The 15816-nt window shown below is 36.6% G+C and overlaps 1 protein-coding gene across 1 annotated transcript in view; it reads left to right on the forward strand.

Moving 5' to 3' along the window:
- ADAMTS19 (ADAM metallopeptidase with thrombospondin type 1 motif 19) overlaps positions 1-15816 on the forward strand; it is a 511689-nt gene that overhangs the window by 139195 nt on the left and 356678 nt on the right. The window contains exons 4-6 of the mRNA XM_007947461.2: positions 12067-12239; positions 14388-14471; positions 15383-15540. Coding sequence (XP_007945652.1) covers positions 12067-12239; positions 14388-14471; positions 15383-15540 — 415 coding nt within the window. The remainder of the gene's footprint in view (positions 1-12066; positions 12240-14387; positions 14472-15382; positions 15541-15816) is intronic.

Raw genomic sequence — 15816 nt, forward strand, 5'->3', positions numbered from 1 at the left:
GTTGGAGTGACTTGCCCACTATTTTCGTCTCCTTTGTTTTGTTTGTATGTTACCTATGCAAGCAGGGTATTGTGCTGTGCTCCTCTATTCACTAGCTGACAGCACTTATACACTCACCACCTGTCTCCTTTCCTGTTTTCAGCCTCTTGTATGTCCCTGCTGACCTTGGCAAACACAGCCTATTCTTAGGTCCCTGGAATCTGAATGAGAGTGCTGTCAGTTTAAAATCTAAAATGGCCACCACTCGTAAACATTCAAAATGGCTATGCCCTAGGTCACTTTAAATATCCAAGATGGCTGCCACTTGTAAACACTGAAAATGGCTGCACCCTCAGTCACTTTAAATATCCAAAATGGCCACCACTTGTAAACATTCAAAATGGCTGCACCCTTGGTCTCTTTAAATATCCAAAATGGCCACCACTTGTAAACATTCAAAATGGCTATGCCCTCGGTCACTTTAAATATCAAAGATGGCTGCCACTTGTAAACACTGAAAATGGCTGCACCCTCAGTCACTTTAAATATCCAAAATGACTACCTCTTGTAAACAATCAAAATGGCTATGCCCTTCAAAAAGTGGGAAGTCAACAGCTCAGGTTATCTTCCTCTTTGCTGTTTCCTTTCCTAGTCATAGACCACCAGCACAGTCATAGACCACCAGCATAGTCATCCCTGCATCCCTTGGTGACCAGGGCTGATCTTTAGGTCAATTCTCAGGTCCCAACACTACTTGGAAATATTCAAGCTGTTGGTCCTGTCAGAGCAGCTGACAGTCCACAGCTCAGATTGTCTCTGTACTCACTGTTTTCATTCAGATTTTTTCACTAGTTGGTGCCTAATCCACTTCTGTATAGTTCCTTTCAAAGCTCAGGGTTCCATGATTATCTTCTGTATCTCTGTCAATTGGTTTTTCTTTTCTTTGTTGAGGGTCTGTGTCACTTGTCTGCCTATTCCTGCATCCTACCAGAAGTCTTCTCTTCATACATTTTTTAAAGGTCCAGAATTATTTTAAATTGTAAAATGGGCAATCCATAACATTAAAAATTAATTTACTTGTGTTTATATGTCTAATTGTAGCTCTTGTTACTTCAGGCTGATGTGTTAAAATATTAGTAACATGATTCTCATTTGGATAACACTGCAGTATTTGCCTTTGCAAAATGTAATCATATTTTCTCCCAGTGTTTGGTTTAATCATTTTGATGCCTTGTTGTTGTAGTTGTTATGTGCCGTTGAGTCGGACCCGACTCATAGTGACCCCTCCTTGGGTTTCTGAGGCAGTATCACTATGGAAGTAGATTGCTCCATCTTCCTTCTGAAGAGTGGCTGGTGGGTTTGAACCGCCAGCCTTCTGGTTAGCAGTCAAGTGCCTTAGGCACTAAGCTACTAGATTTATATGTATTGATTACATGATTATTTTTTCCAAACAGAGGCCTTCATATTTTCTTTTTTAAATTTTTATTGTGATTTGGGTGAAAGTTTACAGAGCAAATTCACTTTCTATACAGCAATTTGTACACATTTTGTCCCATGATTTTGACTGAAATTTCCCACATTGTAACAACTCTCTTCCACTTCCCCCTATAAGCCACCTCTTGCCTGTCTCCTTCCCTCCAATGCACTCTTACCCCCCAAGCTGTCTCGCTGTGCATACACTGCCTTTCTATTCTACCATGATTGATCTCTCCAAGGAGTGTATCTATCTACCTAATGTAAATGTTTAGCCCATATGCCTCTCATTTATCTGGAAGCCATAGGAGTGGGTTCAATTCCAGACCTGAAAGGCAGCTAGGGGCCATAGTCTCAGAGGTTTCACCAGGCTTTATCAAACTAGCAAACCTGGTCCCTTTTTTTATTTTTTAGTGATTATGAGTTTTGTTCCACATTGTTCTCTCACTCTATTCAGGATCTCCTACATAAATCGTTCTCCAAGTAGTTGACAGTGGTAGCCAGGCACCATCTAGTTCTTCTGGTCTCATGGTCATATAGGCTGATGATCGCATGGTGTACCAGTCACTTGGACTAATTGTTTCCATGCATCTTTTGTTTTCTTCTTTCTTCTTTGGTCTGGATGAGGAGAGACCTGTCGTTGCATTAGATAGCTGCTTGCAAGCTTTTAAGATCCCAGTCACTATTCACTAAAGTAGGATGTAGAACAAAATTTTTGTGTAGTATGTTATGACAGTTCAGCTTGATGACCCCTGCAACCATGATCCCGAGCCCAGAGGTCCAACTTCTTACTCCTTTTGGGTAGCTGACTGTGGCCAAGAAGTCCCTACAATCTTGTCCCTTGTCAGATCTACTATATACCTGGACATTCTTACAGAACATACAAATACACTTGTAGAAGCATCCTCTGAGGGCTTCATATTTTAAGGTGAATTTTTTGTGTCCTTTTACTGCAAAAGGAAGTTAAGACAATTGGAGTTGAGTGTCAGAAGCCTTGGGTTCGAGGCCCAGCTCCAGCAGAGTAATCCTATTCCATTTCCTTATCTGTTAAACCTTTGCTTTTTTATTTGCAACATAAAATGATCAGTTATTTGGAAATAAATTAAACAACTCCTATTCTCAAGAAGTGAACAATTTATTATTTTAGACAAACTAATAAATCAACTTAGCATGATAGAAACTATGATAGAATCAGGATTCTAAGCTTCTGAGAGTGTAGAGCTGAGCCTCAAAGGTTAAGTAAAACTTACCCAAGGTAGAGGGAGAAGAGGGATTAGAGTGTGTATATTAAGATAACGTCCATAGAGGTCAGACTGCCTGTGTTCATATCCCAGTGCTACCACTTACTAGGCACATGGCCTTGGGCAACTTACTTCATCTCTCAAAGCCTTTGTTTATGGTATACAAAATGATAATAGTGATACTTGAACCTCAAGACTGTTGTCAGAATTACCTGAGAGTGTTTCAGGAATAGATAGCAACACACTCTAAGGTATGGAGACATGAGAAAGTGTCAATGAGGGAAGCTTAAGCCAAGTGTCTGCAGGACCAATAGGAGATACAATGCTGAAAAGGTAGTTGTGAACTAGGTAACGAAAGAACTGGTAAGGATTTTATCCTGGAGGCCAAGGATGGTCCCTGAATATTTTAAGCATACATATGGCATAATCAACATTTTAATATGAACTTATGAATATGTCCAGACTGTTTGCACGAGAAATAGATTTATCGAATTGAGGAAGACCAGTCTATTAAAGGTATAAGCAGGACACAGAGATCACCTCTATTCTTAGAGCTAACATAACCAGTCAGCTTACTGAAATAGCTCCCATACACCATCTGTAAGTACTGTGGAGATGATTGCCAGTATGTGGAGGGTATTGTGGAGAGCACACAGTGAGCACTGGTGAACATACTTTTTAAAATGTCTTCTCTAATGAGAAGTGCAGTATCAACTACGTTGTTTTCATACATACATATATGTAGAAAATGATCTGAAGATCTAAAAGATGAAAAATGAGCACAGCATAGTTGAGGTAGATAATGAATATCAAATGAAGCATCTCAATAAAAAATATTACTATGCTATTCATACTGTGCCACCAGAGCTCCTTATACTATTCATGTTTTTTGCACATGATGGCTAAGCTGTATGATGGAGTCTACCATGAAGTTGAGGATTTTAAATATCCTAGAATCTTTCAGGTAACCTATTTAAATGTAACATACAAATAAGGAGACATGAAGGTAACTGGGGCCAACACAGCTGTCACTAACACAGGCAATAAAGAAACATGCTTTTCTGTCTCTTTCTTACATTATCTACCTACTGCTCTTGTTATCAAGCCCTCCTTTTGGTATACTCATAATCGCCTTGGTTTCTGTTTTTCCTCTCCTTTTATTTTCACTACATCTCTGTCTCCTAAGTGGCCATGGCTTCTTCCATATGTGTTGCTGTTGGTAGTTGCCTCTGAGTTGGCTCCAAATCAATGTGACCTTATGTATAACAGAATAAACATTGCCCATTCCTGTACCATCTTCATGACTGTTGGCATATTTCAGTGCATTGTGGAAGCTATCGCGCAGTGCCTTCCAACCTAAGGAACTCATTTTCCAGCACGTAACAGACAATATTCGTTTGAGATTTCACTGGCTAATTTTCTGAAGTAGATTTCCAGGCCTTTCTTCCTAGTCTGTGTTATTCTGTAAGCTCTGTTGTGCTCTGTCAACTCTGGGTAACCCTCCTGGCTTTTGAAATAATAATAATAATAATTTGATGTAATAATAATAAGATAACAATTTGAAATAATAACAATAATAGTTTTAATCCCTACCTAAATGTGATTATTTCCAAACAATCTTGTTTTCATCTTCTCTCCTGAGTTCCATTTGTGTGTTGTTGATGTTATGTGCTCTTGAGTCGGACCCAACACATAGTGACCCCTCCTTGGGTTTCCAAGGCAGTATCACTATGGAAGTAGATTGCCCAAACTCCCTTCCAGGAGTGGCTGGTGGATTTGAACTGCCAGCCTTCTGGTTAGCAGTCAAGTGCCTTAGGCACTACGCATCAGAGCAGATATCTCACAGATACCATCCATTGAAGACTTTTTTTAGCTATTGGATGAATGCTTCTTAATCTTATTTGCTTAGAAAAAGTAACACTGGTCATAGCTATCTATCATTTATCACATTTGGTGAATATTTGTTGGATATTACTCAGAATTTCTTGTTTCCTTTCAAAATCATGAAAAATTCATCTGGCAGTACTTCCAGCAATGAGTATATATATATATATATACATTTCTCATGATCAGTTAATTAGGTGTTGACCCTTCTAAGGTGAGTCTCTTATGTACTTGTAGGAATGTTCTCTATTCAGTATTTATCATAAATTAATATCACAAGGTAATGCATATCTGTAGATAGGATTGTTAAGATGTCAGTACTCTTCTAGGTGATCTTCAGATTCAATGCAATGGCTGTAGAAATTCCAACAGCATTTTATGCAGAAATGGAAATGCTGATTCTCAAATTCATACAGCATTGTAAGAGATCCCAAAGAAATAAAACATTCTTGAAGAAGAATAACAAATTAGGAGGACACACACTTTCTGACTTTAAAATTTACTGGAAACCTACAATAATAAAAGTATTCTGATACTGGTAATAAGGATATATATATATGTAGACCAATGGAATGGAATTAAGAGACCAGAAATAAACCCATTCATCTATGGTCAATTGATTTCCAATGAGTATACCAAGCCCACTCAATGAGGAAAGGATAGGCTTTCCAATAAGATACAGGGACAGCTGAGTCTCGAAAAGAATAAATTTGGAACAGTACTTCATGTCATCGACCGCTCATCTGTCAGATTGTAGTACTCTGGTGGCTTGTGTGTTGTAGTGATGTTGGAAGCTATGCCACTGGTATTTCACATACCAGCAGGGTCGCACGTGGTGGTCAGGTTTCAGCAGAGCTTTCAGACTAAGAAAGACTGAGAAGAAGGACAGGGCTAGCTACTTCTAAAAAAATTGGCCACTGAAATCATTATGAATAACAGTGAAATGCTGTCTTATATATTACTGAAAAACTTTATGAATAGCAGTGAAACATTGTCTCATGTACTGACAGAGATGAGTCCTTCAGGTTGGAAGGAGCTCAAAATATGACTGTGGAAGAGTTGCCTCCCCAAATTGGAGTTGACCTTAATGACATGGTTGAAATAAAGTTTTCAGGACCTTCATTTGCTGATGTGGCATGACTCAAAATGAGAAGGGACAGCTGCAAACCTCCATTAATTATCGGAATATGGAATGTATGAAGTATGAATCTAAGAAAATTGTAAGTTGTCAAATAAAATGGAACACATAATGATTGATATCCTAAGCATTAATGAGCTGAAATGGACAAGTATTGGCCATTTTGAATTTGACAATTATATGGTCTACCTTGTGGGGAATGACAAACTGAAGGGATATTGTCACATTCATCATCAAAAAGACCCTTTCAAGATCTATCCTGAAGTGCAGTGCTGTCAGTGACAGGATAATATCTATATGCATACAAGAAAGAGCAGTTAATGCTACTAAATTATACTAACCACTAAAGGCAAAGATGAAGAAATTGAAGATTTTTTTAATTCAAATTCTGCAGCCTGAAATTGATAAAACATGCAATCAAAATGTGTTGATAATTACTGGTGACTGGAATGCAAAGGTTGGAAACAAAGAAGAAGCATAGGTAATTGGAAAATAAGGCATTGGTGATAGAAATGACACCAGTGATTGCATGATAGAATTTTGCAAGACTAGTGACTTACTCATTGCAAATCTTTTTTTTTTTTTTTTTTTTTCCAACAATACATGTAGTAACTATACATATGGGCCTCACCATATGGAATACACAGGAATCAAATCAATTACTTCTGTAGAAAGAGGTGATAGAGAAGCTCAGCATCATCTGTCAATAGAAGGCCAGGAGCTGATGGTGCAACTGCTTTTATGCAATTTAAATTGAAGCCAAAGGAAATTAAAACAAGTCCACAAGAGCCAAAATACAGCCTTGACTATATCCTACCTGAATTTACACACCATCAGAAGAACAGATTTGACTCGCCGAACACCCATGACTGAAGACCAGATGAGTTGTGGGATGACATCAAGAACATCAGACATGAAGAAAGCAAAAGGTTATTAAAAAGACAGGAAAGGAAGAAAAGACCAAATTAAATGTCAGAAGAGAATCTGAAACTTGCTCTTGAATGAATATGGCTAAAACAAATGGAAGAAATACTGAAATAAAAGAGCTGAACAGAAGATTTCAAAGGGTAGTTCAAGCAGACAAAGTATTATAATGAAATATGCAAAGACTTGGAATTAGAAAACCAAAGGGGAAGAGCACACTCAGCATTTCTCAAGCTGAAGGAACTGAAGAAAATCTTCAAACCTTAAGTTGCAATAATGGGCAAAATATTGAATGATGCAAGAAGCATCACTAGAAGATGGAAAGAATACACAGAATCACTGTACCAAAAAGAACTAATCAGTCTTCAGCCATTTAAGAAAGCAACATATGATCAGGAACCAATGGTGCTGAAGGAAGAAGTCCAAGCTGCACTGAAGGAAGTGGCTAAAAGTAAGGCTCCAGGAATTGACAGAATACCTATAGAGGTTTCAAGAAACAGATACAGCACTGAAGGCTCTTAATTGTTTGTGCTAATGCATATGGAAGAGTTGGCTAACAAATGGGACAAGATCCATATTTGTGCCCATTCCAAAGAAAGGTGACCCAACACAATGGGGAAATCATCAAACCATATCATTAATTTCACACACAAGTAAAATTTTTCTGAAGATAATTTAAAAATGATTGCAGTATTACATTGACAGTAAACATCTAGAAATCCAAGCTAGATTCAAAAGAGGGCATGAAATGAGGATATAACTGCTGATGTCAGATGGATCTTGGCTGAAAACAAACAAATACTAGAAAGATATTTACCTGTGTTTTCTTAATTATGCAAATGCATTTGACTATGTGGATCATAACAAATTATAGATAACATCACAAAGAATGGGAGTTCCAGAACACTTAGGTGTACTCATGAGGAACCTGTATATAGACCAAGAGGTAGTCGTTCAGTCAGAACAAGGGCATACTGAATGGTTTAAAATCAGGAAAGGTGTGTGTCAAGTTTGTACTGTTTCACCATACATATTCAGTCTGTAAGATGAGCAAATAATCCAAGAAGTTGGACTATCAGAAGAAGAATGCAGCATCAGCATTGGAGGAAGACTCATAAACAACCTGCCATGTGAAGATGACACAACCTTTCTTGCTTAAAGTAAAGATGACTTGAAGCACTTATTGATGAAGATCGAAGTCTACAGCCTTCAGTTGATATTACATCTCAACACAGATAAAACAAAAATCCTCACTACTGGACCAATAAGTAACATCATGATAAATGGAGAAAAGATTGAAGTTGTCAGGGATTTCATTTTACTTGGATCCACAATCAAAGAGCTTCCTTCCATGGAAGCAGCAGTCAGGAAATCTGATGACATATTTGCACTAGGCAAACCCTCTGCAAAGACTTTTTTAAAGTGTTAAAGAGTAAAGATGTCACTTTGAAGACTAAGGTGCACCTGACCCAAGCCATGGTATTTTCAGTTGCCTCATATGCATATGAAAGCTGGACAATGAATAAGGAAGACAGCAGAAGAATTGATGACTTTCCATTGTGGTTGTGGTGAAGAATATTGAATGTACCATGGACTGCTTCAAGAATGAACAAATCTGTCTGGACGAAGTGCAGCCAGAAAGCAGAAAGCTCTTTAGAAGTGAGAATGGCCAGACTTTGTCTCACATACTTTGGTCATATTGTCAAAAGGGACCAGTCCTTAGGGAAGAAAATCATGTTTTTTAAAGTAGAGCATCAGTGAAAAAGGGGAAGACCTTCAATGAGGTGAATTGACACAGTAGCTGCGAGAATGGACTCAGGTATAGCAAGAATTGTGAGGGTAGCGTGGGACTGGGTAATGTTTCGTTCTGTTGTACATAGGGTCGCTAGGAGTTGGTGCTGACTCAGACACCTAACAAGAACAACGCAACAATTTAAACCATATATGAAAATTAATTCAAAATAGATCAGTGACCTAAATGTAAGAACTGTTGTTAGTTGCTGTCAAACTGATTATGACTCATTGTCACTCAATGCATGAACTACTCCATAGGGTTTTAAAGGCTGTGACCTTTTGCAAGCAGAACACCAGGGCTGTTTCCAAAGCTCTTCTGAGTGGGTTCAAACTGCCAACCTTTTGGCTAGTGGTCAAGTGCTTAACCATTAGCATCACTCAGGCACTAAATGTAAGAACTGAAACCATAAATATTTTATTAAATAACCATAAGACTATGTTTTTGACAATGAATTCTTAAATATGACATCAAAAACATGAGTTACAAAAGATAAAAATAAATTAGTACATTGTAAAATTGTGCAGTCACTCTGCAAAACAATTTGGCAGTTCCTTGAAAAGTTAAACACAGAATTTCTATATGATCCAGCAAAATTCCACTTTTAAGTATATGCTCCAAAAACTTGAAAGCAGGGACAGAAAAAGGTATTGTTCATTGCAGTGTTATTTACAATAGTCACAACGTGGAAAGAACCCAAATGCCCATCAACAGATGAATGGATAAACAAAATTCTATAAAATGAAAAGTTATTCATCCATAAGCAGAAATGAAGTTCTGATATATGTCATGTTATGGATGAACCTTGAAAACATTATGCTAAGTGAAATCAGAAACAAAAGCGTGAACATTGTATGATTCCACTTACATGAAATATCTGAAACAGGCAGGTGCATGGGGTCCTAAAGTTAGTAGCGAACACCAAAAGGAGGAACAAAGAGGGAGTTACTGTTTAGGGAGTAATCCAAACCTGCTGACATCAATTCACAGTGACCCTATAGAACAGGATAGAACTGCCCTACAGAGTTTCCAAAGTTGTAATCTTTACAGAAGCAGACTGCCACATCTTTCTTCCACAGAGCACCTGGTGGGTTCAAACCCCCAATGTTTTGGCTAGCAGTTGAGCAGTTTAACCACTGCACCTTGGGGGCCACTGAGTTTCTATTTGGGGTGATAATGAATTTTGGGAAATAGATAATGGTGATAGTTGCACACATGATGAATGTAATTAATGCCACTGAATTGTACACTTAAAAATGGTTAGAATGGCTAAATTCTTGTTATGGATTTTACTATAATAAAAAATTCAAGATATAAATTAATCATGGAATCATGTAAATTTGTTAAGTGGTAAAGCAAAGTAGAGTAGTGGTTATTAAAACATAACAGAATTGAATTGCAATACGAAATCAAAATCAAGGCATGTGGAACAAGACTCAAGAAAAATATTTTATCAGAAGTTAAAAATATGGACTAGAACAATTGAATCTGTAGCCTCAAATTCAAACTAATTTAGAGATTTGCAGGAAATATGACTAATTAAACACCCATATTTATTTCCACATGTCCAGGGAATTCACTGAGATTATAGTAAAGAAGTATAAAAGATCCCACAAGGTTAATTATTTTGGGAAAAGAAATGATAGCAGATACCAAAATTTTGATAGAATATAAGGAAAAGGAAAAATAATAGCTATTTTAACAATACATTTATTAACACAAATTGAATTTTACACTTAAAATGGGTATATATTTGTGCTATGTAAATAATACTTCATTAAAGTTGTTAAAAGTCATAAATTCATTACTGAAGCACAACATACTTCAAAATGGAAGATATACAAATGATGTCTCCAACTACTGAATTTTCCCAAAATGATCCTGACATATAGTTATCACTATGGGAGCTCTGGTAGCATAGTGGCTAAGGCACTTGACTGCTAACCAGAAGGCTGGCAGTTCAAACCCACCAGCCACTCCTCGGAAGGAAGATGGGGCAATCTACTTCCGTAGTGATACTGCCTCGGAAACCCAAGGAGGGGTCGCTATGAGTCGGGTCTGACTCGATGGCACATAACAACAACAACAACAACAACATGATTAGAAAACACCAGGACCACAAATGTCTCCCTTGTTTTCACCAAAGGCACTAACTTCTCCTCTATAAAAACTCAAAACCAAACTCACTGTGGTCGAGTTGGATTCATCTCATAGCGACCCCTCCTTGGATTTCCGAGGCAGTATCACTACGGAAGTAGGTTGCCCAACCTTCCTTCCGAAGAGTGGCTGGTGGGTTTGAACCACCAGCCTTCTGGTTAGCAGTCAAATGCCTTAGGTGATATATTAATTATCCTGACTTCTAACACCATGTACCAATAGCCTTCTCAGAGTCTGCATTCTCTATAAATGTAATCCATGCATTCTCTTCTTGTTAGTTTATTTTGGTCAAATTTATGGTTGTGTGATTCATCCATATTTTGTACATTGGAGTAGGCAGTTCATTTTCACTGTTGTATAGTATTCCATGGCATGACTACCTACCATTTCTTTATCCATTGTACTACTGATTTCCATTTCTGCCATTAAGAATAGTTATGCTGCGAATAATTTGTACTTGTCATTTTGTAAGCTAAATTTCCATATTTAAGAGGGAAATTGCTTATTAGCTTTAGAAGTATTGCAAACTGTTTATCCCAGTTTAAACTCCCAACAATAGTAGTAATTTACATTTTCCTGAAGATTAATAAAATTAAGCACCTTCTTATATGTTAATTAGACACTTGATTGTCATTTTCTTGTGTGAGAAATTGATGCTAAAATCCTTTGCACACTTTTTCAGTTTAGTTACGGTCATTGCTTGAAAGTAATTCTTTATTCTGTAAACATATTGCAAATATGTTCTCCCAATTTATAGTATGATTTTTTTTTTGTCCCTAGTGGGAGTTTATGATAAACAGAAGTTCTTAATTTTTAAATAGTCACATTTGCAAGCAGTTTCCTTTATGGTTTCTAATTTTGTTTGACCATGTATGAGAATTGCCTATTACCCTACAGTCAAATTTTATGTGTGAGCTTGATTAATGGCAGAGACGACTCACAAGTAACTCACCCATAATGATTTTGTAATTAAGGGCACCTGCCTGAAATTAGGATTTGGAGGGCCGTTACTTCTGGTACTTGCAAGAAGATCTTTATTTTGCTATTAGTTTTAAAAAGAAAATCATAGCATCTCTTATTTATTGAATTATTAGTTTGTATGAAGTTCTGTGCTAGAAGTTTTACTAACAGTCTTATGAGCCATCAACAATATAGAAATTAGATGTTATTATTAATCTTCTTTTAGATAAGGAAACTGAGGATGAGTGAGCTAGGTTAGTTCCCCAAAATGACACAACAAATACAGTAATGACAGAAGTCAGGTATGTCTGATTTTAAAAGTCATACTCCAAAGCCAAAATGCTTCTTTAGATTCTAACACCTTATTTACTTTTGAAACTTACTTGTTTTTGCTTGCCATTGTATCAACAACATGCTAGTGTTAAAAATAAATTTATGTTTAATTATTTAAAAAATAAAGATTAATATTCACTTTGTCAAGGTAGAAGTGCATTTAAACCTTCATTTCTTTATTGCAGATAAAGGAAGACCTAGGTCTAGAAAAATATCAGAAAGTGGAAGAGGGAAACGATATTCATACAAATTACCTCAAGAATACAACATAGAGACTGTAGTGGTTGCAGACCCAGCAGTGGTTTCCTATCATGGAGCAGATGCAGCCAGGAGATTCATTCTAACCATCTTAAATATGGTAGGCAAACTTTAAAGTGCGCTTGGAGTTTTTTCAAGAAAACTCTAAGGAAGAAATGTGTGAGTATTTATAATGAAGTTCTTTAAAAATTATCTCATTACTATTTCTCTTCTTTTTTTGTCATCAGTGAAAAATATTTTAGATATATTTAATTGATCCATCTTCAAAATGATGTCAAAATAATTTTTTAGTTAAAAAAAGAAAACCTCATTGTTTATCTCAGTGTGGCAAAACTCTTTCTCTATTATCCCTTTTTTAGTGTGTTTCTTCCTCTTTTTAAAAGACCATTTATTTAAATTAGCAGAAATGTAATATTCAGTGTTTGCATGGCCCTACCAGGAGCACTATAGATCAGTTATGAGGTGAAACAATGATGGAGGTTGGTAATCCACTGATATCTTATATAACTAACTAACTAACTCACTGGGAGTTCTGGTAGCCTAGTGCGTAAGGTACTTGACTGCTAAACAGAAGACTGGCGGTTCAAACCCACCAGCCACTCCTCGGAAGGAAGGTTGGGCAATCTACTTCTGTAATGATACAACCTTGGAAACGCAAGGAGGGGTCGCTATACGTCGGGTCCGACTTGAGAGCACATAACAACAACAACAACAACAACAAGTAACTCATTGTGTTGAGTCGATTTCGACTCATAGCAACCCCCCCTTGGGTTTCCAAGGTGTTATCTCTACAGAAGTAGATTGCCCAGTCTTAATTCTGAGGATCTCTTATATAAGTATATAAAATCAGGTGATAGGTATGATTCTAGTTTATGAGTAGAACCTCATATCTAATATCTAATTTTTTAACCAGCTGAATTACATGTAGCTGCTTGCAGAAGACAGTGTCTAGACTACAGAAATATAGTTGGTTCTTATACACGCTAACTATAAAATGAAACTTTTGACTTAATTACGTATTCTGTTGGGTAAACCAATTTAAAGGCAGAATTAGAAGGTTGTAGTAAATAGGGGTTTTTAAGGAAGAATAACTAGGGATAAAAACTAAAGCCAAATGTACTTTTACATATGGTCAGTTACCAAATAAAGAAAGACTCATTGATTCAAGAATAATTGTGTTGTGCTCTGTAAAATTCCTATTTTTATTATTTTTTCCATCATTTGGTTGCTTTTCCAGTGGACAGTTTCCTACACTTCAGTAATTTCTGTCCATGTTCAGCTACCAACTAAACATTCTACCGCATTCTTAATAGCCTAACAACTTTATCTATGTCTCTTTATCTCTGAAATCATGGCTTAGGTGTGCCATTTATTTATTTTCTAATACAAATGAAATGTATACTAAGTTTTTAGACAGTGAAGGTAGTGTATAAAAAGTTGATCTTGGTTTTTCAGTATTGCTATAAATACCACATTTTGGGAAAGCTAATCATATTGATACTCTATAAACATGAAGCAACAATGACCTTTGAGTTTGTCTTCATAGGCAACATTGAAGAGTGGAGCTTTAAAAACCCTGTTACCATTTGGCAGCGAGGCTTGAGAGAAAAAATCCTAAGGAATGAATAGAAAACAGGCTAATTTTGGAGAATTGTTTCTCAAAAGAAAGGTGGATACTAGCATTTTTGGGAGTTCAAGAAGAAGTCTAGGGCTTAGTTACCAAAAATTCCTATATACAGTATTGTGGAAGGTCCAAACTTCCCTCCCCAACCCAATGAAATGCCTAGAGTATCAAAATTTCAGTAAGTATCTCACAGAATTCTAGGTGAAATTTTCTTACTAGCTGAAATGAATAGGTTAAGCAATTGTTGTTGTTGTTAGGTGCCGTTGAATCGTTTCCGACTCATAGTGACCCCAGGCACAGCAGAACGAAATACCACTCAATCCCGCGCCAGCTCCATGATCCTTGCTATACTTGAGCCCATCATCTCAGCCACTGTGTCAATCCATCTTATTGTGGGCCTTCCCCTCTTTCGCCGACCCTCCACCTTACCAAGCATGACATCCTTCTCCAGGGAATGGTCCCTTCTAAGCAATTATTAGGTTAAGCTAATTTTTAAATATTAAAAAGATTTTTTTTTGTACAAGTTTTCTCAACAGAATAAAAACTTTTTCCATGGCTGGGCTTTAAGAAAAATTAAAGTATTTTCCATTTCATTTTAGAGTGTTCATTTTTATTTGTTTGTAGGTCTTTAACCTTTTCCAACATAAGAGTCTTGGTGTGCAAGTCAATCTTCGTGTGATAAAGCTTATTCTGCTCCATGAAACTCCAGTAAGAAAGCCTTGAGTATTTTATTCTATTAAGTGGGTAAGAAGTTGTGTTCAGGTATTTTAAAATAAAGGAAATGTTAGGGATGCACTTTTTAATAACTGAAAAGTCAGAAATATCCGCTGAGTTACTTAGGCTATTCATAAATCTGGCCTTTAGTTTTGGTTAATACTGCAATTGTATTTCATAAAATATGAAATGTTTTTAGTTTCCAAAGATCCTGATAACAAGCCTTAACTTTTCAAAATGTCACTTTAAAAAGTCAGTTTTAATGGAAATTTAATTTCCTATTTAAACATGTCCTTTAAAAATGTTCTGTTATCTGTAATTTATTTTGAATGGAGAATATTCTGTGGCATCATTTGTGCATATTGTCATCAGTGAAAAATATTTTAGATTTATTTAATTGATCCATCTGGCAATTTAGAAACATTTGTTCTTCAGTTGTAGAAGTTATGAGTTATTTAAAAGTCCTACATTATTAATGTTTCATTGTATCTCATTGCTTTATCAAAATAGCACTAAACAGATTATGTAATTATTAGACCTTCACAATGCTTTGAGATTTTTAGCTCCAAATGCATTGCCATTGAGTTGATTCCAACTCATAGCAACCCTACAGTTAGGATATAGTAGAACTACCCCCATAGGGTTTCCAAAGCTGTAATCTTTCTCCTATGGAATGGCTGGTAGGTTGGAACCACCATCCTTTCGGTTAGAAACTGAGTGCTTAACCACTGCACCACCAGGGCTCCTATTTTTAGCTCAGACTAAGTTAATCCCGAATGTCTTCCAGATTTTAATTAATGAATCATGGTTAATAATCTGCTTCAATCATTTAAGACATTCCTTCAGGTTTTAATTTGTATGTCTGAAAATACTTTTCCTTGAACTAGAAATATCTTTTTTTGCAGTCAGATCTATATATTGGGCACCATGGAGAGAAAATGCTAGAAAGCTTTTGTAAATGGCAACATGAAGAATTTGGCAAAAAGAATGATATACATTTAGAAATGTCAACGAGCTGGGGAGAAGACATGACTTCAGTGGATGCAGCTATACTCATAACAAGGTAAATTTTCCAAAGCCAAATAAGTGACATTTTTTTATTATTATTTTTTATTTTAAGAGCTTGTTTTACATTCAAAGTCATGTGTACATTTAGTTTCATTCCCTGTTCTCCATGTCCAAACCTAACCCAGTCTCCTTCCCTCCCTACCCTGCAACACTCCCCTTGTGCCCTCATAATTATGCACTCCTGTTTGTCCTGCATTTCCTCAGTTTGAATGTTGGTCCTTTGGTGTCCCATGGTTTATTGCTTTAGGGGATGTATTACCATTGAGTGTGT

This window comes from Orycteropus afer, unplaced genomic scaffold (genome assembly GCF_000298275.1).
Source record: "Orycteropus afer afer isolate SDZICR_OR568_19922 unplaced genomic scaffold, OryAfe1.0 scaffold00185, whole genome shotgun sequence".
NCBI lineage: Eukaryota > Metazoa > Chordata > Mammalia > Tubulidentata > Orycteropodidae > Orycteropus > Orycteropus afer.